Genomic DNA, 24,562 nt, shown 5'->3' on the forward strand with positions numbered 1-24,562 from the left:
TGATGAGCGTGCACGTGTGTGATGAGCGTGCACGTGTGTGATGAGTGTGCACGTGTGTGATGAGTGTGCATGTGTGTGAGGAGCATGCGCGTGTGTGATGAGCGTGCACGTGTGTGATGAGTGTGCATGTGTGTGATGAGCGTGCACGTGTGTGATGAGTGTGCACGTGTGTGATGAGCGTGCACGTGTGTGATGAGCGTGCACGTGTGTGATGAGTGTGCACGTGTGTGATGAGTGTGCATGTGTGTGAGGAGCATGCGCGTGTGTGATGAGCGTGCACGTGTGTGAGGAGCATGCGCGTGTGTGATGAGTGTGCACGTGTGTGATGAGCGTGCACGTGTGTGATGAGTGTGCACGTGTGTGATTAGTGTGCATGTGTGTGAGGAGCATGCGCGTGTGTGATGAGTGTGCATGTGTGTGAGGAGCATGCGCGTGTGTGATGAGTGTGCACGTGTGTGATGAGCGTGCACGTGTGTGATGAGCGTGCACGTGTGTGATGAGTGTGCACGTGTGTGATGAGTGTGCATGTGTGTGAGGAGCATGCGCGTGTGTGATGAGCGTGCACGTGTGTGATGAGTGTGCACGTGTGTGATGAGTGTGCATGTGTGTGAGGAGCATGCGCGTGTGTGATGAGCGTGCACGTGTGTGATGAGTGTGCATGTATGTGAGGAGCATGCGCGTGTGTGATGAGCGTGCACGTGTGTGATGAGTGTGCACGTGTGTGATGAGTGTGCATGTGTGTGAGGACCATGCGCGTGTGTGATGAGCGTGCACGTGTGTGATGAGTGTGCACGTGTGTGATGAGTGTGCATGTGTGTGAGGAGCATGCACGTGTGTGATGAGCGTGCACGTGTGTGATGAGCGTGCACGTGTGTGATGAGTGTGCATGTGTGTGATGAGCGTGCACGTGTGTGATGAGTGTGCACGTGTGTGAGGAGCATGCACGTGTGTGATGAGCGTGCACGTGTGTGATGAGTGTGCACGTGTGTGATGAGTGTGCATGTGTGTGAGGAGCATGCGCGTGTGTGATGAGTGTGCATGTGTGTGAGGAGCATGCGCGTGTGTGATGAGCGTGCACGTGTGTGATGAGTGTGCACGTGTGTGATGAGTGTGCACGTGTGTGATGAGCGTGCACGTGTGTGATGAGCGTGCACGTGTGTGATGAGTGTGCACGTGTGTGATGAGTGTGCATGTGTGTGAGGAGCATGCGCGTGTGTGATGAGCGTGCACGTGTGTGATGAGTGTGCACGTGTGTGATGAGTGTGCATGTGTGTGAGGAGCATGCACGTGTGTGATGAGCGTGCACGTGTGTGATGAGTGTGCATGTATGTGAGGAGCGTGCATGTGTGCGAGCAGCGTGCACGTGTGTGAGCAGCGTGCACGTGCGAGTGCATGAGGAATGTGTGACTCTAGTGCATAATTTCAGGTTATTTGGGAACATTGGATTATAGGCCTGAGGGTCACTATGTTTACAAAAAATGGCCCAACATTTCTATTTTAACTTGTGGAAGTGCAGAGCCACGATAACAGATGGCATGAATGGAAAATTAAATTGCAATTGGCAATAGGTAACAAGTTTGGGGAGTTTCCATTTATGGCACAACAAAACAAAATGACCTTTAATTAGAAAAAAAAGCTTGATATTGTAAAAGCCTTGCAAGAACATATCCTTCGGGGGCACCAAGGTTTGGCTTCTTAAAGCATGTTATTATAAGCTATTCTCTCTGTGCAGACAGAGGAGGCGGAGGGAGCGGCTGAGGGTCATATATGAAATGAGCCCTGCACATTTGTACGCGCTCTATAATGGGTTCACGCGGGTGACGGGGACATGGGGGCGCAGTAGATTTCCCAAGTTGAGATAGGGATATTATTACTCTCACGGTGGCTACAGAGAAATCTCCATCTTCAGTCCCTAGACTAGTGTCAGCAAATTACACACAACACACTGAATGACCTTTACATGAGAAACGGGAACCTTTGCTGTTTTGTATCATTTGGGTGCAAAGTCATTCACTGAGGTATCATTTTAGTCCAGGGGCTCTTCGATCATTAGGGTTCATGACTAAAGCATTGTTAAAACCAGAGGAGGATAGAGAATAGTTGCATTTATAACATTACATTGTGTAACTGAAAAATGTTGCTCTAAAAGTAGTTTAAACTACTTGTTTAAAAATGGTAAAAAGGATAGTAGTACATGCATTGGCTTAGGTATAGTACTAAATATATTCATAGAGTTTTTCATTAGTGATTGACATTGTCTCACTAGCCACAGTTGCCCTGGGATACAATGACAGTGCCATCAGTCCCAAAGGTCTAGTTAAGGGGCAACATGATTAGTATTTTTGACTCAAGAAAAGTGTGTGAATTAGTATTTTCGAAGCCAGATGTGTACATCATTTTGCACCACATAGGCCGACATTTTAATTTGTACTTTGTGATTTGAGAGATAACTTTTGCAATACTAAAATAATACTTGTTTGGAGCTAAATTGTTAGGCTATACCACCCTGATTAAAGCTGAACACATGAATATTTCAGTCAGCAGAGAGGTGTCTGATCACTTGTGACTTTAACTGTAATGTGTCAGAAAGTCTGAAGGAAACAAAGGATGAACAAAGAAAAAGCATTTTAACGAACCTTTCGAAAATGCCAGATGTAGTGCTATGCAGCGTGCCTCGTCTTGGCTGCTCCCCCACAGCCATCACTCATCCAGCCCCACAATCCTCTGCTGCGTGTTGTGTGGCACACATTAAAACACTGTAATCGCTGATGGCTTCCACAGTTAGCATGTGTTGCTGATATCTCCAGACTCTCAATGAGCGTTTCATCGTCTATTCCATAATTAGTCCATTACTTTAGCAGGTGCACCTCTTCCCAGCCCCAGCAGGGCGTGCGTAAAGTGTTTTTACACTTGATTTTGAGTCTTATCAACCTCAACATTGCTACAAATACAAATGAAAAGAGCATGCCTTTGCCACTGGGCTGTCAACACCCAAATGTGGAAGCATGTGTTGGCACTGCTAGTGTGGATGTGAGAAATAGTTTGTGGAGTGGAAATGTTACAGAAGCTCAAACTTGAACAATAGGAGCAAAGAAAGTGTGATGTTAGAGATGAAAAGTCAATTTGCATGTCTGAAGGTTCATAATTTTCCCGTTTGGCATTTCTGCCAAAAGTAAAATATTCTCTTCTTGCAAAATAATTGATGCCTTAATTGTGGTATTTTGCCAATGCTATGTGCAGCTGTTTCAACAGTAAATTACTGGATCATAAAAGTCATTTTGAGATGTTTAGATTGACAGTTTGTGAGCTCATGGGCTATTTATCATTTTATTGTTGTAAGAATAAATGTGCCTCTTTTTATGTGTGAGATCACAAACTTCAGAGACTGCAGTCTTTATTTCAGTGATAGGCTTGTATGGGTAATAATGTTAGATATTTCCATTTGATTATTTCTTGTGACAAAAAGTATTGTCTAAAAATGCTTGTATGAGCCAATAGACGAGGCAGCAAGCGCGCGAATCAACCCTTGCGCAAACATGTGCGCACAACAACCAAATTTGGCGCTTGCTTCGGCTGGAGAAAGAGAAAATAACACTGTACCTAATAACGGACTCAGACTTGAACTTTAACAGCCACATCAAATCAATAACATCAGCAGCTTTTTACCATCTAAAAAAACATTGCCAAAATCAACAATATAGTGTCTAAACTAGACTTGGGGAGACTTATCCATGCGTTTGTCTCCAGTAGATTAGACTACTGTAACGGCCTGCTCACTGGCCTCTCCAAACGAGTTGTAAAACAGCTGCAGTACATCCAGAACGCTGCTGCTCGGGTCCTGACTAGAACCAGGAAGTACTATCACATTAGTCCTGTTCTCAGGTCTCTGCACTGGCCCCTGTGGCTCAGAGAATAGACTTTAAAGCAGCTCTGCTTGTGTACAAGTCTCTCCATGGCCTAGCACCAAAGTACATCTTGGATATGTTAGTGCCATATGAACCATCTCGGACTCTGAGGACCTCAGGGACCGGCCTCCTGCTGGTGCCCAGAGTCAGGACTAAACATGGGGAATCTGCATTTCAGTTTTATGCAGCTAAAATCTGGAACATTCTTCCTGAAGATGTGAGACACGCTTCTACTCTGACAATGTTCAAATCTAAGCTAAAAACTGTTTTGTTTAGCTGCGCATATGACTGAAAGGATTTTTATTTGCACTCTTCTCTTTTATGTGATTTCATTAGTTTAGACAATCAGTTGGACTGATTTAAAAGGGAGTTGGACTCCGAAACACGTTGGACGTGTAATAGTACGTACCATCAGTCGGACTGATTTAAAAAGGTTTTAAAAAGGAGTTGGACTCCGAAAACACGTTACCCTTTGTGGCTAGGTGTTTTTTTATTATTATTTTTTTATTTAGTTAAAGGTGGTATGGACGATTTTTTTCAGCAAATTTGTTATCATATTTCCTCGTGGCGTGGATAAATCATTTGTCCTGCCACGTATCAATCATAAAACGCACCTACCGCTCACCTGCAGCCGCGTGTGGCTTGTCCCACGTTTCCACGTGCCTAAGCGCATGGATCTATCATAATATAGTTCCCTCAGTGTACGGGGCAAAATGAAGACGGAGAAAGACAGTTCGAGCTGACGCAGAAGTGGACAGAAATCTACGGGAGATGAGCGATACGATGCGCTCCGTTGCGCTAATAAACAAACGCACGTGTGTGTTGTATCAGTCCGCACGGGGGAGTGCGCATGCGCACTTCCGCCTGCGTTCTCAAATCGCCGAAAAATCGTCCATACCGCCTTTAATTTTATCGTATTTCTGTTTCTGTAATTTCTTTGTGATTTTAATGCATTTTTTCTGCTGTGTGAAGCACTTTGAATTGCCTTGTGTCTGAAATGTGCTCTACAAATAAACTTGCCTTGCCTTACCTTTGAGTAAAATAGACGCTGTCATCGGCGGTCCGCAGACTGCGGGGTGATAAACACTGCGATCAACTTCTGAGTCTGAACAGTTTGTTGTAATAAGACGGTTACTGAAGTACCACTTGATGACAACATTTCCTTTCCAAATGTAGGTCTGCTCATGCATGCACACGCCTACAGTAGGACATGTGCGTGCTATATGGGACTATTCCTGACAAAACTGTGTGTTTTCTATGGGAAAAGCAGCAGAAACACTGCAAGAGTCAAGAGCAAGTCAGCCCTGCCTCTGTCCCCCGTGTCCAAGGAAGTAGTGAATGTGCCGTTTATTAACTCCATGACTGTCGTTTATTAACTCCATGACTGTCGTTTAATAACTCCATGACTGTCGTTTAATAACTCCATGACTGTCGTTTAATAACTCCATGACTGTCGTTTAATAACTCCATGACTGTCGTTTAATAACTCCATGACTGTGTCGTTTAATAACTCCATGACTGTGTCGTTTAATAACTCCATGACTGTCGTTTAATAACTCCATGACTGTGTCGTTTAATAACTCCATGACTGTCGTTTAATAACTCCATGACTGTCGTTTAATAACTCCATGACTGTCGTTTAATAACTCCATGACTGTGTCGTTTAATAACTCCATGATTGTGTCGTTTAATAACTCCATGACTGTCGTTTAATAACTCCATGACTGTCGTTTAATAACTCCATGACTGTGTCGTTTAATAACTCCATGACTGTGTCGTTTAATAACTCCATGACTGTCGTTTAATAACTCCATGACTGTGTCGTTTAATAACTCCATGTGCCGTTTAATAACTCCATGACTGTCGTTTAATAACTCCATGACTGTGTCGTTTAATAACTCCATGACTGTCGTTTAATAACTCCATGACTGTGTCGTTTAATAACTCCATGACTGTGTCGTTTAATAACTCCATGACTGTCGTTTAATAACTCCATGACTGTCGTTTAATAACTCCATGACTGTGTCGTTTAATAACTCCATGACTGTCGTTTAATAACTCCATGACTGTCGTTTAATAACTCCATGACTGTCGTTTAATAACTCCATGACTGTGTCGTTTAATAACTCCATGACTGTGTCGTTTAATAACTCCATGACTGTCGTTTAATAACTCCATGTGCCGTTTAATAACTCCATGTGTCGTTTAATAACTCCATGTGTCGTTTAATAACTCCATGTGTTGTTTAATAACTCTATGACCGTGTCAGTTATTTTATTTTATTTTATGTGTAAAAAAATAATAATATTAAAATCATGTGACAAGGTTTAAAGACAGTTTAAAGACTTAAGGCATAGCCTGTCATTTAATACATCCATGTAGTAAATGATTCATCAAAATCCGGAAGTAGTTGCAATTCTGCTGTGTCCAAAGTCCAAAGGTGAAAAACAAGCAAAAGGAACAATCCTCCAGGTAAAAGACACCTTTGATTTTTACTAGTCTATTGTTAGCGTCATCTAGTCACGTTTTACCAACTTAGAATCATTGCTAGGGCAATATTTGAACAACCTTCATTGGAAATACTGTTTTTGTTATATATAATGAATATATAATTGTTCGTTGTCTTTGACAGAAGTAAGATTCTGTATGTAAGTACAAGACGTCTGTAAATTTAAGTCTATTAGAATTAATGGAAGTGTAAAACAAATCACAAGAAAGATCCCTCTTGGCTGATTTGCTATCCTAATTCATTAGAATAAGTAGAGTTTGGAACATTTGTTAAAGGGACAGCTGTTTGTGGAGTAAATCCTTTAATTTGATCAGCTTAATTGCAATAGATTTCGTAAACATCAAGATTAAATGCTGCAACTTTGTCAGTTTGTCCAAGAATGCTTTAAGCCTAATCTAATAACAGTGCATTGGGAAGCTCTGCAAAGCCACTTACCCCATAAAAGGCTGGCCTGGTCATTATGCAAAACAAAAATTCCTTTGGACAGAAATGGATAGGAATTGATTGGAACTTCCTTGAAAATATGTTGCACTCCGCCTAATTTGTGATTTGGTAAAGTCCTTGTGCGGTCTCCTAATGCTCTTTAGTAACTGGTCTCACTTGTCATTAGATCTTGGATTAGAAAGATTCCTTTTCTTCGAGACCCTAATAAACCTCACAAGATGTCAATAATGTTGTTCTCTTTGTTTTAGCCTTCCCTTCTTTTGATGACCAATGCAATAGCAGTATGCTCAAGTTATTTTGCAGTAGGATTTATGTGGACATTATATTTTTTCTCAGCTGGAAGAGAATGCGCCTCGGTATGACTGAAGTGAGCAGCCAGCTTCCTGCAGAGCCCGTCTCAGCAGTTGGGATAGTTGCATCTCTGAACAAAGCCCCTGATGGATACCGTGTTGTGAGTATGGCATAATAATACTGGGCACGCTGCACTCTGAAAGCACAAGTAAAAGCACAGTAAATATTTCAAGTGATGTATAGATAAACTATAGTGGAAGTATATCATGTGTTTTAAACAATGTAGAGGATTATCATGGTGGAGGAAGTACTCAGTTTTGTCAATAAAAGTACAGATACAAGACTGAAACATGTATTAAACTAAATGTATCACATCGTCTTAAAGGCGGTATGGACGATTTTTCGGCGATTTGAGAACGCAGGCGGAAGTGCGCATGCGCACTCCCCCGTGCGGACTGATACAACACACACGTGCGTTTGTTTATTAGCGCGACGGAGCGCATCGCATCTCTCGTCTCCCGTAGATTTCTGTCCACTTCTGCATCAGCTCGAACTGTCTTTCTCCGTCTTCATTTTGCCCCATACACTGAGAGAACTATATTATGATAGATCCATGCGCTTAGGCACGTGGAAACGTGGGGACGAACCGCACGCGGCTGCAGGTGAGCGGTAGGTGCGTTTTATGACTGATACGTGGCAGGACTAATGATTTATCCACGCCACGAGGAAATATGATAAAAACATTTGCTGAAAAAAATCGTCCATACCACCTTTAAGTAAAAGCCTTGAAGTACAAAGTTAAAGTATCTAGATTTTTGACAAATATTAAAGGTCCCATAACATGCAAAATCGACTTTTCAGAGCTTTTAACCTTCTTACATTGCTATTTGTGCTTCATATTTGTACCCAGAGTGTTTTTTTGATTGATTCCCGCAGTGTTTAGCTATAGTACAGACTATCTCCTTTCCGCGAATCTCCAAACTGACGGGGGGTGTCTACAAGACCGCGTCATAATCACAGGCACGCGTCATCATCCCCCCTCACCCTCCCCCTCCCCCCTCTCCACCCGCCTCCCGCCTGCCGCCCCCTTCCCCCCGGCTCCGCGCTGCTGTCTCCCTACAAGCCCCGGAGTTTTTCTGCTTCGATTTACGACGAAACACGGCTCATAGAGGCCCAAAACTTAATTAATGATATCGCACTCTTTACTATTATCACAATGGTGAAGGTTTATGTGGCACTTGATGCAGCAACTGGGAAAATAAACGGAGAGAAGTTCTATCCGATACCGAAAAACCAGGAAATAAGAGCGCGATGGACATAAGACTTATATTATTATATATTATATATATATATATATATATATATATATATATATATATATATATATATATAGAATGAAACCTCTCGTCATTTACAGTGTTATTTATAATATGAACAAGATCTCAAGATAGATATATCTATAGATCTATATATATATATATATATAGATCTATAGATATATCTGTTCTGCGCACGCTGTAGAATAAACACCAGATTTATTTAGTCTCAAAGTAGTGTTGATCTGAAGTTCTATCGTTTCTCACTCAGTCGCGCGGAGCGGAGCGGAGCAGACAGCTGTGGGACACACACTACGTCACGGGTGGGTGGGGCACACACGCGCTCTGAGACTACGTCACGGGTTGGGCGGGGGAGCCAGATCGCTCTTCGCAAGGGTGGGGGCGAATATCAAACCAAGCCATTTGCATTTCCGGGTTGGTGAGGGGGACCAAGGTCTGGGTGATATTTCTTAACTATTATGTTAAGGGTGTTGCACAACACTTATTATTATCAATTATACACTTAGGATAGACTACGAAACGTGAAAAAAAGCATGTTATGGCACCTTTAAAGAGTGAAATGTTGTCTTGATAAAAATAAAATTCAGATTTTTAGTCAATATTTTTTTCTAGATGTACTGTATATTTTTGTTTGCTCAAACCCAAGACTTGAACTCAAAGCCTGTAGGCAGGATATCACCATAAAATAACCCCTGAAACCAAACTGAAAGTACTTTTTGCTTTTCAGTCCTTTTCAAAAATATAGTAGAAAGTGTAGATACCCGTTCTAAAAAAAATTTAGTGAAGTAATGTAAAAAATATTCACTGTTAATGTTAGTGCAGTACTTTTACTTTTGTACTTTGCTACTTTCTACCTCTGATGAAATGTCATAGGCTAAAGGATACCAAGAATATATAGAATTTGAACATGCATTCTTTATTTTTGATTGCTTACCATGACAATAATACTACATTCTCCTCTTTTACATGATGTGTAGGTAAATTATATCTTTTATCTTGAACCAACCCCTAAAACTTGAACTACAAAAAGACTAAAACGTTGTGCCCTTTGGTGTTTTGTTTACCCTTGTACTACAATATGAAGTAGAAGTCCACGTCTAAATCCAGCTCCAGGGTAGATTTTCTTCCTCTCCAAACATCAGCCTTCTTCTGTTTTACCCCATACCCTGAAACTGTTAGCTCTTCCTGCTCCATCCAATGTGCCCAGCTTGTTCTAATCTCTGGCACAGGACGCTGGGTTGGCATCCAAACAGCCACTGGCAGGAAAACGGCGCACACACCACACCGCAGTGACAAACAGAGACGCCACCAGACTTCCTTCTGTGCTGCTCCACTGCTACAGTACATTGTAGATTATGTGCATATAGTCTGCTGCCTCTGCATCTGGGTCTGCAGCTTCCTCTTTTGTACCGTCTCTTATTGGGAGAGCATTATCAATATATAAGTTCAGGTTTAATCTTTTTCTCTAGGCCTAGGGGAGTTTGTTGTCTGCATTCAGCCCGACACATCCTTGAGCTTGGTTCATGTAGGGCTGAGTCATTGTTTTTTTTTTATTTCAATTACTGTTCTAATTGTCAAAAGTCATTTTTTGTACGTAATGGGTTGACATTTGGCCCCACATCTAATCCTCAGTGGCTTTTAAAACAATAATGACAAGATTTATTAAAAGTGCACCTATGTAACATTCTGGGGTGCTCTCAAGATGCCTCAGAGATACAGTAGAGGCTGTCGAGACTCTTTCCAAATGCACTTCAGGAACGTCTTTGAATCACTATGTGGTCTTTCATGTGCAGATCTCACATACAAACAAAAATATCAGCGTTTGGCATCAGTGTTCAGCTTCTCTGAGGAGGGAAGTCCCCGGATATTATGCTGCTTAGATTTAGGTCTTTCAAGCCCCAGTTCAGACTCCCCCTTAATACTGACTGCTTACTTGCTGTACTTTTTCCATGGCAGATCAAAGGGTTGATTAACTATTTTGCTGTGTGATAAGGAGCATTCACATATGAACTTGAGCAGGTTGTTCCAGCACATGAGAGCATGGGCCCGGATCAAACGCACCTCCACTGGGATCAGAAGCTTCACACTATCAGCAGCCACCCAACATCAAAACACTACGCTCACACCCACTCGCACCGCAGGGCTGAAAGAGACGATCCACAGGTTCACCTATGCAGGTCACATTCAGAACCTCATTATTTTCAACATGTTGATTTATACAGCATATTTGGCAGGATTGGAGGAAGGATGCATACCGTTTAAGCCACTGTCATCCTTTAAAGAAGATACATTTAAGTTATCCACTGCAACAGAAAAGATTGATAGTCACTGAATTAACATTATTCTCCCCACATGGCATCAAATGTTTTTTTTGTCTGTAGATGCCCAGAGCTCTAATCACTGTTCTTGTCAAAAGTTCAGTGCGCATTGCGATTTTTCCCTTTACTGGAGCTACTTGTGACAGGTTAGAGCTGCTTCCCCTGAGACGGATCATTATGCTTTAATATCCTTTTATTTACAGCTCAGCCTGTGCGTCTCTTGAGAGGCTTCAGAAAACTTCCACATCTCTTGAGGACTGATGTCATCAGCCATCTTTCAGATCAACACTAAAGCATCATTTTAGGAAGTGGCAGTTAAAGCTGTCACTGTGTTTTAAATCATATTGTTGAAACATATTTCAATGACAGTGCAGTGGCATAAAGTCTGGTGTTATATATGAGCCATTTCTTTAAGGTAAAGGCTTACTTATTGAGTTGCAGAATTAGGCATCGGGAGTGTGCTCAGTATCGGCATTTTACATTCAGCCTGCGTCACCCTGAGCGGCTGCTGGCTGTGGCAGGATGATGCCTGAGGTGCCTCGGAGGAGGACGCTGCCCTCGTTACTGCGCAACTTGACTTTGGGCTTCACAAAGCGAGCCCTTTGTTTACGCTGACAGGATGCGCTGGCTACTGACCTGGAAAAAGTGGCCAAGACGGCTTGTCTTGTAAGGAGGAAGGAAGCTGGTGATGTATAGGCTCCTTCTGGGACCTTTCATGGAAGTGCTGTTGAGACGCCCTGTAATCCCTCTGTGCTCATACCTCCGCTCTGGCCCCACTATCTATCTCCGTTTCCCACTCCCTACACTCGTCCCCGAGTTACTGCTGCTGTTGCATGAATCTCCCCATGCCTTGTTCCCCCAGCCAGTCACCGGGTCATTCATCATTATTGTCAAGGGGCCTGTGTGCGGGTGGGTGCAGAGATCTATGACTTCTTCATTTGAATGAACCTCATTAGATTTACTCTTCTTTGTAAAGGATCCTTTTAGAAAATAAATCTGGCAGTTATTTAGGTGATTCTCACGTGGTAACCAATGAGACATGACGTTTCAGCCAGGCATATTGACTCGCATGAGGGAAGAGTCTCCCTGAGATAGTCTGCATGTAATGCTTCGCTCTATTATTCTACCCTTCAGACCTACATTTACATAGCAATAGAGTGTTGGACCTTGAGTTTGATTTGTGGCACCCAAATCCTGTCATTATGTAATCAATGACTATGTTGGACAGGTTAAAACTTTTGTGTCTTGCACATAAATTCTCTGAGCTGACTGGTGATATTGAAATACAGTTTACTATAGAATTAAATAATTCTATAGTAAACTGTATATCCAGCAGCTCAATCTCTTTGTTTTGCCACAGATAGAATTAAATAATTCTATAATAAAACAGCAAGCACATTTTCACAGAATATAATTCCTGCTTTCTCAAAACATACTCTCAAGTTTGGTTTCCTTATTAGAGCAGAGCCTTGTCAGGGCATCTTTAATCAGCCTGGTCTCTGGGGAAGATATTTTTAGCCACCTTTTTGGAGGCTAAGACTCTTTACCCACGCAGAGCACTAATGAGATGGAGCGCAAGTGTAGGCAAGCGTTAATTAAGGCTAGTATGCAAGGGAAGAGGCAAAAGCAACACGCTCGTGGCACATACATACATTAACTTTATCCCACCTCTTGCCTGTTTTTTTACTCCTTGTTTTTACACGTAGGTTGCACAAACAACAGATGGCTCTGACGCCGACCTGTGGAAGGACGGCATATTCAAATCCAAGGTCACCCGCTACCTCTGTTTCACCAGAAATCCTGTAAGTGTGAATGTAAACTTCTGCCTTTGCACATCCAGCAGCTCAATCTCTTTGTTTTGCCATGGGTTATTAGTCGAGATTCCATTGCCACAGTATCCTTGTGGACTTTGCACTTTGATCAGTGAGAGTCCCATTCAGCGTTCCTGTTTTTTAACTTTCAGATGTAACAGATTCACATGCATATTTTAGATCCGTAATATACTGCAGTGAGATATTTTTCCTGCTGTGGTCCTCTTGAGGATATTATTTATGTTTATTCATGAAATATCAACAAGCTGGATTTTAACTATTCAAATTATTCAATCAACTGCATCCCTAAAGAGATGTATCAACCAGTTACTGTGTGTATAATGTGAATACAGAAAAACTCTTAAATGAGAGAATAAAGTTAAATGTACTTAAGAAATGCAAAAGAATCCAATCACCTTCACTTTGAAGTCTTCATAAATACACGTAAACCTTGCAAAATCTATGCATAAGTAGTGCTGGTCTGTGCTTACTTCAGTAGAATTCAAATGGCCTTCTACAGCCTCCTGTATATGATTTTAAATGCATGTCCACATTGTTTTAAAGATTTTGACACAAATAAAACATGACAGAGCCATCAACAAAGACTATTTTGTCTGCCAGTCAATGGAGCACCTCCTGTAATTGTCCATGACGAAAACAGATTCTATAAAATTAGCCCCTGAATCATGTGAGGGGAAGAAAATAGTTTGTGATTTATCATACTCTAGGTTTGTTTAAGATAGCCTTTTTTGTCAGTTTGTGATGGGAAAAACCTTACTAGCAAAAGAGCAAAAAAGGTCCCATGCATAGTAATAGCATTCATCCATATTCCTCCTTAAGTCGGAATAAAACTATGAATAAAAAATGTCTCTAATAGTAATGACTGTCGGGCAACAGTCGCTGTGGAATCCAACCTCTCGGACGCATCAAGTCACGCCTGGCTCGTCCCACTCGGTGCCGCCACTGTGTATTATTGCAATTTATTATGGCCAAAAATGAAAATATAATGGGAGGCAGGGAAGAGTCATGCTTGAAAATGTCAGCTACACAACGGCTGATTGTTTTTAACCAGTCCCATTTTGTTGATCAGGGCTGCCTCTGTCTCCTATCAGCCGGCAGCTCGTCGCCAAAAGGTTGAGAATGATTACAAGTTCACACATGCATTCTTTTGCAGGGAAAAGCTATTAGGGAGTAATTACTTCTGCTATTTTGTCAGCTCTTCTTTTTAGAGACTTCCTGTGCTTTCGGTAAATTGTCTACTCTATTATCCTCACATTGAGAGAAATGAGAAATTATATTTTATTCTTGTAGTCTTTTTTTTCCTTCTTTTTTGGGACTGAAGGGATGGGTCTTTTCAAGTGTTGGGCTATGAGAGGAAAAATCACAGCGATGTAGGATATAAAGGATATAGTGCAACGTCCTGAGGTAAATAAGGACGTTTTTAAAGTATTGCAGTACTCCACAAAATTGATCATAAATTAAAAAAAATGGAACTAGCAAAACAAAAAAGAAAATCAAGTGCGGGATCCAAACAGTGATTTTTGAATAATCCTTTCAAACGCCATCTCTTGTCTCGAAGGGGCTCGATGTGGTGGTGGATGTTAAGCTGACTGACATTAAGGACGCTTTGCCGGAGGGTTTCACGCCTTTACAAGAAACATTGGACAGTAGTAAGTAAACAGTCAATAGCCCCTCCCTCCTGTTTCCAGCTCGAGACCAGCTTATGCAGAGGTCCTGAGGGGCAGCTTTGCTTGAGATAGTGAATGTTTTATGGGTGCAGGTTAGCTTAATTTATGGCAGTGTGTGGGAATAAAATAAACATTTTGCCCCGGAGGTACAAGAGAAGAGAATCATGAGTCATTGTTTATCTCGGCTGGAGCCCTGCATTTCTTTATGAGCGGCTTATTTATTTATGTATTTATTTGGGGAGAGGACGAGTGGATGGGGGTTATCTAATATTAATGAAATGCGTTCCCCAATGCTTTAGTGCTTTTTGAGTGCTATGTATCCCACCCCTCGCACTATCCACCATGCCGCGCAAATGTAATAATATTTGGGTGTGGGGAGTAAGGACAGCTTGTTTATTATTTTTATTATCATTGCATTTACACTGCACTTTGGAGTGTTGCCGGGGAAATAAATGAGGGAGGAGCACATGCAATATAGAGCAGCGTGGCTATGTATTTTTTTGCCCGAGTGAAGAAAAGAGATTATGTTTTGTTTGGCTAAGGTGTAATTTAATGTTTTATTACTTTATGTGAATCCATGTTTAATGTATACATTCGACATTATGTATGAGCTACATTCCACAATATCTAGTCTAAATCCCTGATGTGCACTAGAGCTGATGGAGGATTCACTTGCTTGTGTCATTTCACCTACTAAAGTGATAAAAATGATAATAATGCATTTGGATTTTGTTGCTTTCCATTGTCCAGTCCTTTTCCTTGGAGCACAGTAAGTCACCCATTGCTCATATTAGCTTATGTATTATTCTGTGCTTGCAGGGTAAGAGCATAACTGCTAAGTGAACAAATGTTTAGTTGGTACAGATGTATAGTAAGGCACGGGCATCTTCAACACGTTTTAAGAATGAAGAATGAAAGTTTACAATGAGATAAATGTTGTGCTTGAACTTAGATGTGGGCGATATTGACAACAATGAATATATTGTGTTATGAGAATCAAAAGAGAAATGTGCTAAAACGTGACAAATGTGATAGAATCTTAAAATTAACCACAAAAGTGTAGTAATATCACTGTATATATTATATACTGTATTCCCTTGTTTGAAAGATTACAACACAAGTTTGTTCCATTTTTATTTTCAATAATAATGGGTGGATCAATACCAAATATCAATATATTGATTGAGGTAGGAAGTCTTGATTCTCATTCTAAAATATATATATTTAGTATAAATGTCTTTATATTCAAGTTTCAGAGCACTTGAATACAAAACTGTATTGTATGTTTGTATGATATTGGTATTGGATCAATATTGTGATACTTGCCATAGTATTTCTTGGTATCGGATCGAAACAAAAGTCACTGCTATTGCCCATTGCATATTTTATTTTTTGCTGCATTTAGAGTTTTCTTTTTAATAAACGATTTACCTGATATTTACATTTTGCACAGCTTCAAAACAACATGTTCGATCTTATCTATAATTTCATGCAGTATATTTCCCAAACACATAAATATCTATCAAAGTAAATCTTGTTTCCGCAAATCTTTAATCTTTTATAATTCAAAATTGTATAGATGAAGAAAGGTTGTTGTTGTTCATTTAACAACATAAGTACACATTGTTTCTTATATCCAAACTGTAATCTGTAAGAGTCATTATCAGTATTTATTTGCTCCCTAAATCGTAGATACATTTTTATAGCTCAGTAAAACTACATATCCCTCCTAAGGATATACTGTACCTAAAATGCCCTTAGCTTCAATCTCAGAGGCGGAAATAGCTCCCTGTCTGACACACTGTTGCACCTGACTCATCAGAGGAAGCTGCCACGAGGAAGAGGAGGCTGTGTGTGCGAGTGAGCCCTCGCGCCGCCGCACAGACAGCGGTGTATGACATCCAGATCGTGGCCAAGTCAAAGTACCATCTTGTTAACTACACCTGCGTCGGGTGAGCCATGCCACGCTATAAATAACCTTCCAATCAGACGTTACTTATAGGGACTTTCTGTCATGTTAAGATAAGAGTGTATCACACATTATAATATCATGTCTGTGATTTTATATTTTACACAGGGAGATCAATAATATGTTTGTTTGGTGCCGACTTGGAGATGTTCAGCCACAAAAACAAGAAGTGACCAGCAAATCCACCAGTGTAATCCCTGATCAAACTGTGAGGTAAAGACACACACACCTTCTCATTTCATATACTTCTCTTATAAACATTTACTATACATATATCATCTCCTTTTAACACTAAAAACATTGCATTGCAAACAAATTTAGATTGAATTAATATTTGTATGCATGTATTTTAATAATCACGGATCTACTAGTACTACTACAACAAAAAACGTTTTTATTTTTTGGACAGGGACAATGCAATCATACATACATACATCATACATAGTTACAAAACAATGCTTGTTAGCTGATGCAATGCATACAAAGTTTATAGCTATTGCTAATTTTAAACTCATGTCCCTGGTTAAGCTTTTCTACACTTTTTACAGATATAAAAAGCATTAAAATACATTTCCATTTCAATGAATAAATCAGGGGCAAATGTACAAATCTAAACAGCTCAACCTTTCACCCTCACTCACGCACGTTCACTCACGCACTCTTTCACAGCACTTTCAGAGCACTTACAGGCGGGTACAGTCTGGAGGTGAAAATGTTTACCTCAGAGATGCACTTTATTTCAGTGGGTAATGAATTCCAGAGTTTACAGCTCTTATAGGAGAAGGATGATTGTCCAAAAGATGTCCTGCACTGTGGGATTTTACAGTTTTGGTTAGAGGAGCCTCTTGTCACTCTCCTGTTTAGTCTCTGTATAAATGTAATGTGGTTCGGGGGCCAAGTTATTGTGTGCATTCTAGAATAAAATGTTAAAAAAGTTACCAGTGTGAAAATTAATCCAGATTTGGTTTATTTTTTGAAATCTTCATTTTTTAGATGAGTGTTTCTGTGTTTCTGTGTTTTTGTTCATCTTTTTTGAGCTTTTTTTTAGTTGAAAGGCAGTTTGTCTCATATTTTTGTCATAATCCGATAATCCTATGCACACCTACTTTCATTTTCAAGCGTGTCGTACCCCACTAAGCCTACAAGTCCATCGTTTCCACCTTCCTCCTCTGTTATTTCATGCTCGGTGTACTCTTGAGCTGCTCCCTGTACCACATGTACGACAATGAAGACACAAGCAATTGATCACTCCTGAGCAATCTGCTGGAAAGGTTGTGGCTGAACTACGAGGGAGAGAGGGCGAACCGGAGAGAGACGGGCTAACTAGACAAGATCCCCTGAACACAACACAAGTTCAACGAGGGCTAAACTCCTGCTATTTGTGCTGTGTCCCACGAGGCAGCGGCAGGGCGCACTCTGACTGCGGTGACAGCAGTGTTGTAGTATGTAGACAAAGAGGAGGAGATGTAGCCCGGAGAGGGAGCGACATCTGCAGAGGAAGAAGGGAGGAGAGCTCCGGATCATCCGCCGTGCCGGAGTGAGCGTGTTCCCCTTCGGCTGTCTCTGCTCGGGCTTCCTCCGCCTCGGCACCAGCCCTTTGTACTGTGTCCAGATCAAACAGCTCAATTATTTTGCCTGAGCGAGAACTGGGGATTTCCCAAGCAAATTGTAAATGAACAAGCGAGACTCCTTCTGTGCGGAGAGGGGCGCTTGGCACGGGACACTGAAGGCCTCAAGTGCAAGCGCTGTGCCATCCTGTACCCGGCTATTTACACTGTAGTTACAAGACACCGTAGGCTTAAGAACAACCAAATGTCTTTCCTTTCAGCTTTTCCCTTCTGGCGTCCCTACAGCAAATCATCTGACACTTATTGCACAGTGATTCACACAGAGTAGTCATTTGGCAGGAGTTTCTGTTGCAACCCTTTGGTCTGGAAGTGGCACAGAGAATAGTGCGTTGAGTATGTGGCTCTATCAAAAGTAATGTTTAAACTAGAAAGAGATTTTTTAAAGTCGGTGGTCAGTGCGCTTTGATACTTTCTTCCAAAGGCTTGATGCTTCCCAACTCTTAGTGGTAATCCTCATTTCTTTTGAAGCTCACTTTCAAGTTGGCCAGGCTCAAAGGTTAGAATAAATTGCACCTTCCAGCAACTCAGCCCCTCCTGATGCCTGCTGAGATCACAGGCTGCCGGTTTTGTCTTGGCTTTAAAATTCACCCCACATTTGGAGAGGTCTTTTCAATCAACGTTTCTGTCGACAATACACATTATGGGCAGAGTGGTGTAACAATAACAAATGCATTGTTAGAGTAAATAATGCAGTATTGAGTATTCCATTGGGATTGTTTGAGAAAGCAATGAAAATACACAAGGAAAATAGATGAATCGAAATGTTGAGCAGCATAAATATCTGCTCAGGCACTTTTAACAAAAGTACTGTTGCTATAAATACACCTTGCTCTAGCTCAAAAAAAAATTAAAATAGATCTGTACAAATCAACCATTTCCAATAAAATGTCTGTCTTTGGCCCATTACTACAACAACAAAAAGTCCTATATATTTCCTGAAGCACGTTTCCTCGCTGCTGTGGACCTAGTATCACCTTCTATACTCGACAGTTCATATGCAGTAGAGCCTGCACTCCCTGTATGCCTCCTTCTGGCTATCTATAACAACTTTATGGCCTTCGGAGAATAGCACCTCTTAAATTTAAGTGCTCTTTACAGTCAGTGGAAAAGATGTTTTAAATACAGTCAATAATGTGTAAATTTTTAATGACCCTTATAATTTAGAAAGCCGCAGTGATTCCTCTCAAATGTTACATTGCCTGAGGCAGCAGGAGCTTGTTAGAGTTGTGTATGGAAAGTAAAACCGCAATTCAGTTTTCTAAGCAGTACAAAGCTGCAGTGAGAGCCGCTGTTGCATCATGATGAGGAGCACACAGGTATTGTTTTTGTGGCTGAAGTGCTGTTCTCAAATAGTTACTGTAGTTGTGTTTGTGACATTTGAATATTTTTCTGCTCAGGTGAGACTAGTTATAAAAAGAAAGAAACTCAACAAAAAAATACTGTTATAATAGAAGTTAAAATAAGTAAATTCCCCTCTTTTTTTAAGGTAAGACACTATAACCAAAACTGTCATTATTTTCTCCACTACATTGTCCAATCTAGACCCTCTCCCACAGGAATATAAAGAGCACCCCTTGACATGAAAATATCATTTTAAAATGATGTCAGTTTCTATGTATTTATTTTTAATTGATAACAGCATATTCTAGTGAAATTAGGAGAAATAACACAGTGAACTATTAGGTGTAATCCCTCATTTCAGAATCAGAATCAAAGAATCAGAATCACAAAAGAGCATTCACAATTTAAATTGACTATAGGATAAAATAAAAATAGGCGCACTATGTACACAAAATACAGTTAAATTTACAGATGTAGTGCAGAAAGAGAATAGTGTAGTGAGTGATTGATTAAATTGTTAAAGTGACAATGTTTAGGAAGCGTTCATGAGTCCAATGACTGCTGAAGAGACTGTTCTTGTGGTCTTGTGAGGTTCTGGTCCGGATGGACTGTAGCCCCGTGCCCTCCTGCCTGAGGGGAGTGGCCTCCTGCCTGAGGGGAGTGGCCTCCTGCCTGAGGGGAGTGGCCTCCTGCCTGAGGTGAGTGGCTCAAATAGTCCGTGTCCAGGGTGAGAAGGGTTGACTGTGATCCGACCTGCACGTCCCAGAGCCCTGGAGACGTACAGGTCCTGCAGAGATGGAAGTCTGCCGCCGATCACCTTCTCAGCAGAGGCACAATGTGCTGTAGTCTCTGTTTGTCCCAGGCTGTGGCTCCAGTGTACCACACGGTGATGAAGGAGGTGAGGATGGACTCATTGATGGTCATGTAGAACTGCACCATCATCTGCACTGACAGCCAAGCTGCTGGAAGACAATGCCAAAGCACTGTCTTCCAAACACAGTACTCTACACAGATAAATACATTTAAACCTGACTTTAAATGTTTAACTGAAATTATTTCATTTCCCAGGCCAATTGCAAGAACTTTAAATCTAAAATCACATTATTACACATAAAATGGCTTGTATATGACAGCATTACACAGTTAATAAAGATGTTTTTTTTTCTTACAGTAAACTACAGAAGCATTTTCCAATTGGTATCTCTAAATTGAAGTTGTTTTCCATATTCACCTGCAGTGTGTGGCCTTAACACGTTTACTCTTCACTGTGTTGTAACAAGGAATAGACATTGTTATCCTGTTACTTCTGCAGTCTCTATGCATTTTCATCCAGTTTGTCCCGCACATTTGAGCCCGTGACACGGCCGTGTTTTGATTCATAGCCACAGCTTGATGTCAACCACTTTAGCTTGTTCTCTGTCAGACCATATCTCCAGAGCCCGACTTTATAATGTGAAAAGCCACACCATCCGGTCAGCCTTTTAATGTGTCCAGTAAAGTATCCCCCTCCTCTGTTCTCCTGGCCAACACTGCCATTTGTCCTCCTGATAAAACTGTCATGGCAGAGGCTGATATCTGACCTCTACACTGACTGCTGGCATAAATTAGCCTTGTTCTAATATTGCAATTACTTTAGCTTGACTCAGAATCAAGGTTTTTGACATTTCTCTTAGAATAATAGGCTATTGTACACACGGGCACTTTTTAAATCAAACTTTACAGCGATAAAAATGTCACGGCCAAGGATCCTTTTTTTAGATTTCTCCTTTAACATGGCGAGCCTAGAGAGTCATCAGTGTCAGAAGTGGCATGCATATCAATACGCTCTGGCTGGCACTGTCACATGCCTTTGACACTGTGCATATTGCTATAACTCTACAGGAGTATTGTACCGGCTTTCATTGCTGGCTGGTTAACCAAGTCTTCCTAGTGCACGGGGGAAGACACACGCCGACTGTCAGTGTGGCGCCATCTGAAGTTTGGGAGAACAATCATTTCCCACACCATCTCACTCATTACTTCGTTGCGTTCAGGAAAGTTACGGAAAGTACTCAGATCAAGAGGACATCGGCGGAGAGCGATGCCAGGAATGATGGAGTGATCAGCGGAGATCTGAAAGGCCGCGGACAAAGAGCGTTTTTCGTAAAATCCTGAGAGATTCTTTCTTCTGCGCCTGACACGGAGCTTAAAGGAAGATAATGATGGCTCAGGCAGCAGCTCCCACAAAGCCGCACTGTCGTCACATGGAGAAAGTGTAGAGATGTTGTCACAGTGTCAAAACAAGAGCTCCTTCCAGCGCTCGGGACCGCACTAATATTACTCTCATCCTCATCTTACCTCTGCAGAGTGCTCCTCGGCTGCACCTTTGCGTCTTCTCCTCTGTCTCCTTCCCCGGCTCCTTGTCTGGCTCCTACACAATCTTCTCTAGTGTTTCTTTCACTTTCTCCTCCTCTGCCTCTTTCCCTGTCACCTCCTGTGTCTCCTCCACGGTCTCCTTCATTGTCCCCCCGTCTGCTGGCTCTTCCCCGATTTCCTCAATTTCCTCATTCTCTCCACAACTCCCACTGCAAAAAGATATTAATATATACTCGAGTTAAAATTACATTCATTTATCTTCGATCCAGTAGTTTGGACTAGTTTAGATCAACTTACTTGACGGACTGAGATTATTTTATATGTTTCTGACATTTATCCATTCATTGCTTCTTAGTTAAAGCTTGATTGCAAACTTGATTTCAATAGGAAGGACTAGGCTCAATACTGGATACTCTTTTTCCTGTTGTCTTGTTTATAAGTATTGCTGCTTGTTCAAATGAATATAGCTAGTTTTTATATTTTTGACAACTCTACAATGGGGTAATACATGTTTATCCACCACATTGGCAATACATTTTCTTATTTCAACCTAAATGTCAGAAATGACTTGAAACCAGTGAAATAATAGAGATAATAGAACCTAACTTGAAGTAAAAGCAGGGCCGGCCCAGCCTATAAGCGAACTAAGCAGCCGCGTAGGGCCCCGAGGCGTTAGTAGGGCCCCCAATCTGGCAACCCGCCTTATGAGAAGTGCAAGCGCAGCGTGCGCCACTAGTGTAGTAGCGCTGCTGGCGCGGCAGCGCACACAGCGGTAACATATAACGCACAAACCGCGTTTATTTGTAATGACAATCTGGCAACCAAGACACCAAACCTGCGCTGATTGGTCAACTTCATTGTGCGCGAGGAGCTCGAGAGCAAAACATAAACACAACACAACGTGGTCCCTGCGTGGTCCTCATGTCCAGAGGAATATATCCCCCTGATGCCGAAAAACGAAAGAAGAAACTTCTTGACGATGTAAAGAAACTGCAAACTCAACAACACTCTCCAGGTATTGAACTTCTCTTACAAAGAGACGGTTAATGCTGCTGTTTGAAACAACACGATTCTGTCACATTAGTTCGCTCAGGCTGGAGGCGACGAGAGCTCTGCCCCGCGCACGCACAATATGTGTCTGAATGAAAGATAATAAGCTTAACATTTACACCAGCCCCGTAGTGTCAGCTGCAGGTGAGGCCGGTGAGGGGCCTCTATGGCCCGGGTCACTAAGAGGCGGAGATCCGGTCCGGACGAGCGCCGTCTCGTCCAGAACCTCTGACGTGAGACTTTGGAGTGAACAGTGTGCGGCCCCTGTCCCGGGCCCCTGTCCCGGGCCCCTGTGCAGCCTCAGTCAGAGATGAGCGGTTTGAGTTTGCGTCCCTCTCTCTCATCACCATGTGTGAGATCAATCGTGACTCGTGATGTCTGTTTTACTTTGACTTCTTAAAGTGCAATGAGAGGAATGTAAAGGTCCAGTGTGTGGTGTTCTGATCAGAACAAACATTTCTATTGTAATTAACTTTTAATAGAGCAATAAAACATTTCAATTTATTTAAAAAGCATCATTAGACTATTTGTTATAAATTATAATAAATTGATAGTGAAAAATAACCAGACATATTATAATTACGTCTGTTATAGAATAATACTATATATTTTTATACAAAAGTGGCAAAGTTGCAGAAACGCAGTCTCTTCACTATAGCTAGGTTTGGACCTTCACTTCTCGTTCTGTTCATTCTCTGGGAATAACATGTTTGCACTGTTTTATCAGTGTTAATTGTTAATCAAGCAATGCTTATGCTATTTTTTTTATTTAATATAACTTCTTTTGTCACTTTGGCAAGAAGGAACAGTTGGGAGCTGTAAAAGATAAATTAGTAAGGATAACTATTACTTTTACATTTTCAGTTAAAATGAATCAATTTGACCATAATTATTTTTCATAGCCAATATTGTATTGAGTAATTAAGTACACTATTGTATTATAATAATTATTTTTCATAGCCAATATTGTATTGAGTAATTAAGTACACTATTGTATTATATATTATATAATGGCTTTAGTCATTTTCTCCTGGCACAGTTTCATCACATCATCATTTTATAGCATTACAACCTCAACATTTTACTCTTACTTTAGCCGGCTGGACCACATTAAAATGCACCAGAAGACCCAAAAAAGGTCTGAAAATTTCTGGGGGAGGGCCCCCAGACCCCCCTGTTCATTCATTTAAACTAATGTGCTAATGTGGCTGTCGACCCTTAACGCCCAAAAACATATCTGGGACGTGTGTTATTTGTACAGGGAGTAGAGGTGATGTCAGCGGAATACCAAGTTGCATTGTGGGATTTAAGTTATCAATATTTGAGCTTGTGAGGTGTTGAGAATAAACTAACTGGCAAACAGATGCCCTGGAGTTTTGGTGCGCTTTGTTTGCGTTGAAGAAAGTTCCCATATGTGAATTGTTTACTGACAATGGCAATAAAACTGATTCTGATGACGTGGTGAGGGGCCCCCAAAAATGTTTTCGCTTAGGGCCCCCTGAAGGCTTGGGCCGGCCCTGAGTAAAAGTCAAATATTCTGAATTCAAGCTGTTTTAAGTGAGGCTATATATTCATGTTTTGCCTTTTGCTGAGTCTCCTCTACTCTTCTCCTCTCTCTGGCTCCGTCCCTATCTCCTCTACTCTTCCAGTTCTTTCCTTATCTGTTCTGTCCCACTCCTCCACAATCCCCCCATGGTCTCCTCCTCATGTCACCCCCCCCAAGTCTCCTTTACCGCCTCCTGCCTCTTGTTTTCTTGTCTTCACCGTTTACTCCTCCTCTGCCTCCTTTCCTCTCTCCTTCTTTGTCACCTCCTCCTGGTTCTATCTCCTCCACTCCCTCATGTCTGCTCAACTCCTCCACCATTTCTTCTCTTGTTTTGTCCCACCGTCCCCTCCGAAACCTCCTCCAATGTCGT

The 24,562-nt window shown here is 41.5% G+C and overlaps 1 protein-coding gene across 2 annotated transcripts in view; it reads left to right on the forward strand.

Moving 5' to 3' along the window:
- Window positions 1–7,192: 7,192 nt before the first annotated feature.
- Window positions 7,193–24,562, forward strand: part of LOC140347266 (multivesicular body subunit 12B-like) — a 38,176-nt gene continuing 20,806 nt past the window's right edge. For both annotated transcript variants that reach the window (XM_072433655.1, XM_072433654.1), the window contains exons 1-5: window positions 7,193–7,309; window positions 12,511–12,606; window positions 14,195–14,285; window positions 16,126–16,255; window positions 16,381–16,485. In XM_072433655.1, the coding sequence (XP_072289756.1) occupies window positions 7,205–7,309; window positions 12,511–12,606; window positions 14,195–14,285; window positions 16,126–16,255; window positions 16,381–16,485 (527 nt within the window). In that variant the 5' untranslated portion in view covers window positions 7,193–7,204. The remainder of the gene's footprint in view (window positions 7,310–12,510; window positions 12,607–14,194; window positions 14,286–16,125; window positions 16,256–16,380; window positions 16,486–24,562) is intronic.

Source organism: Eucyclogobius newberryi, unplaced genomic scaffold (genome assembly GCF_026437365.1).
Source record: "Eucyclogobius newberryi isolate DKJ021-1_F unplaced genomic scaffold, fEucNew1.0.hap1 SCAF_6, whole genome shotgun sequence".
Lineage (NCBI taxonomy): Eukaryota > Metazoa > Chordata > Actinopteri > Gobiiformes > Gobiidae > Eucyclogobius > Eucyclogobius newberryi.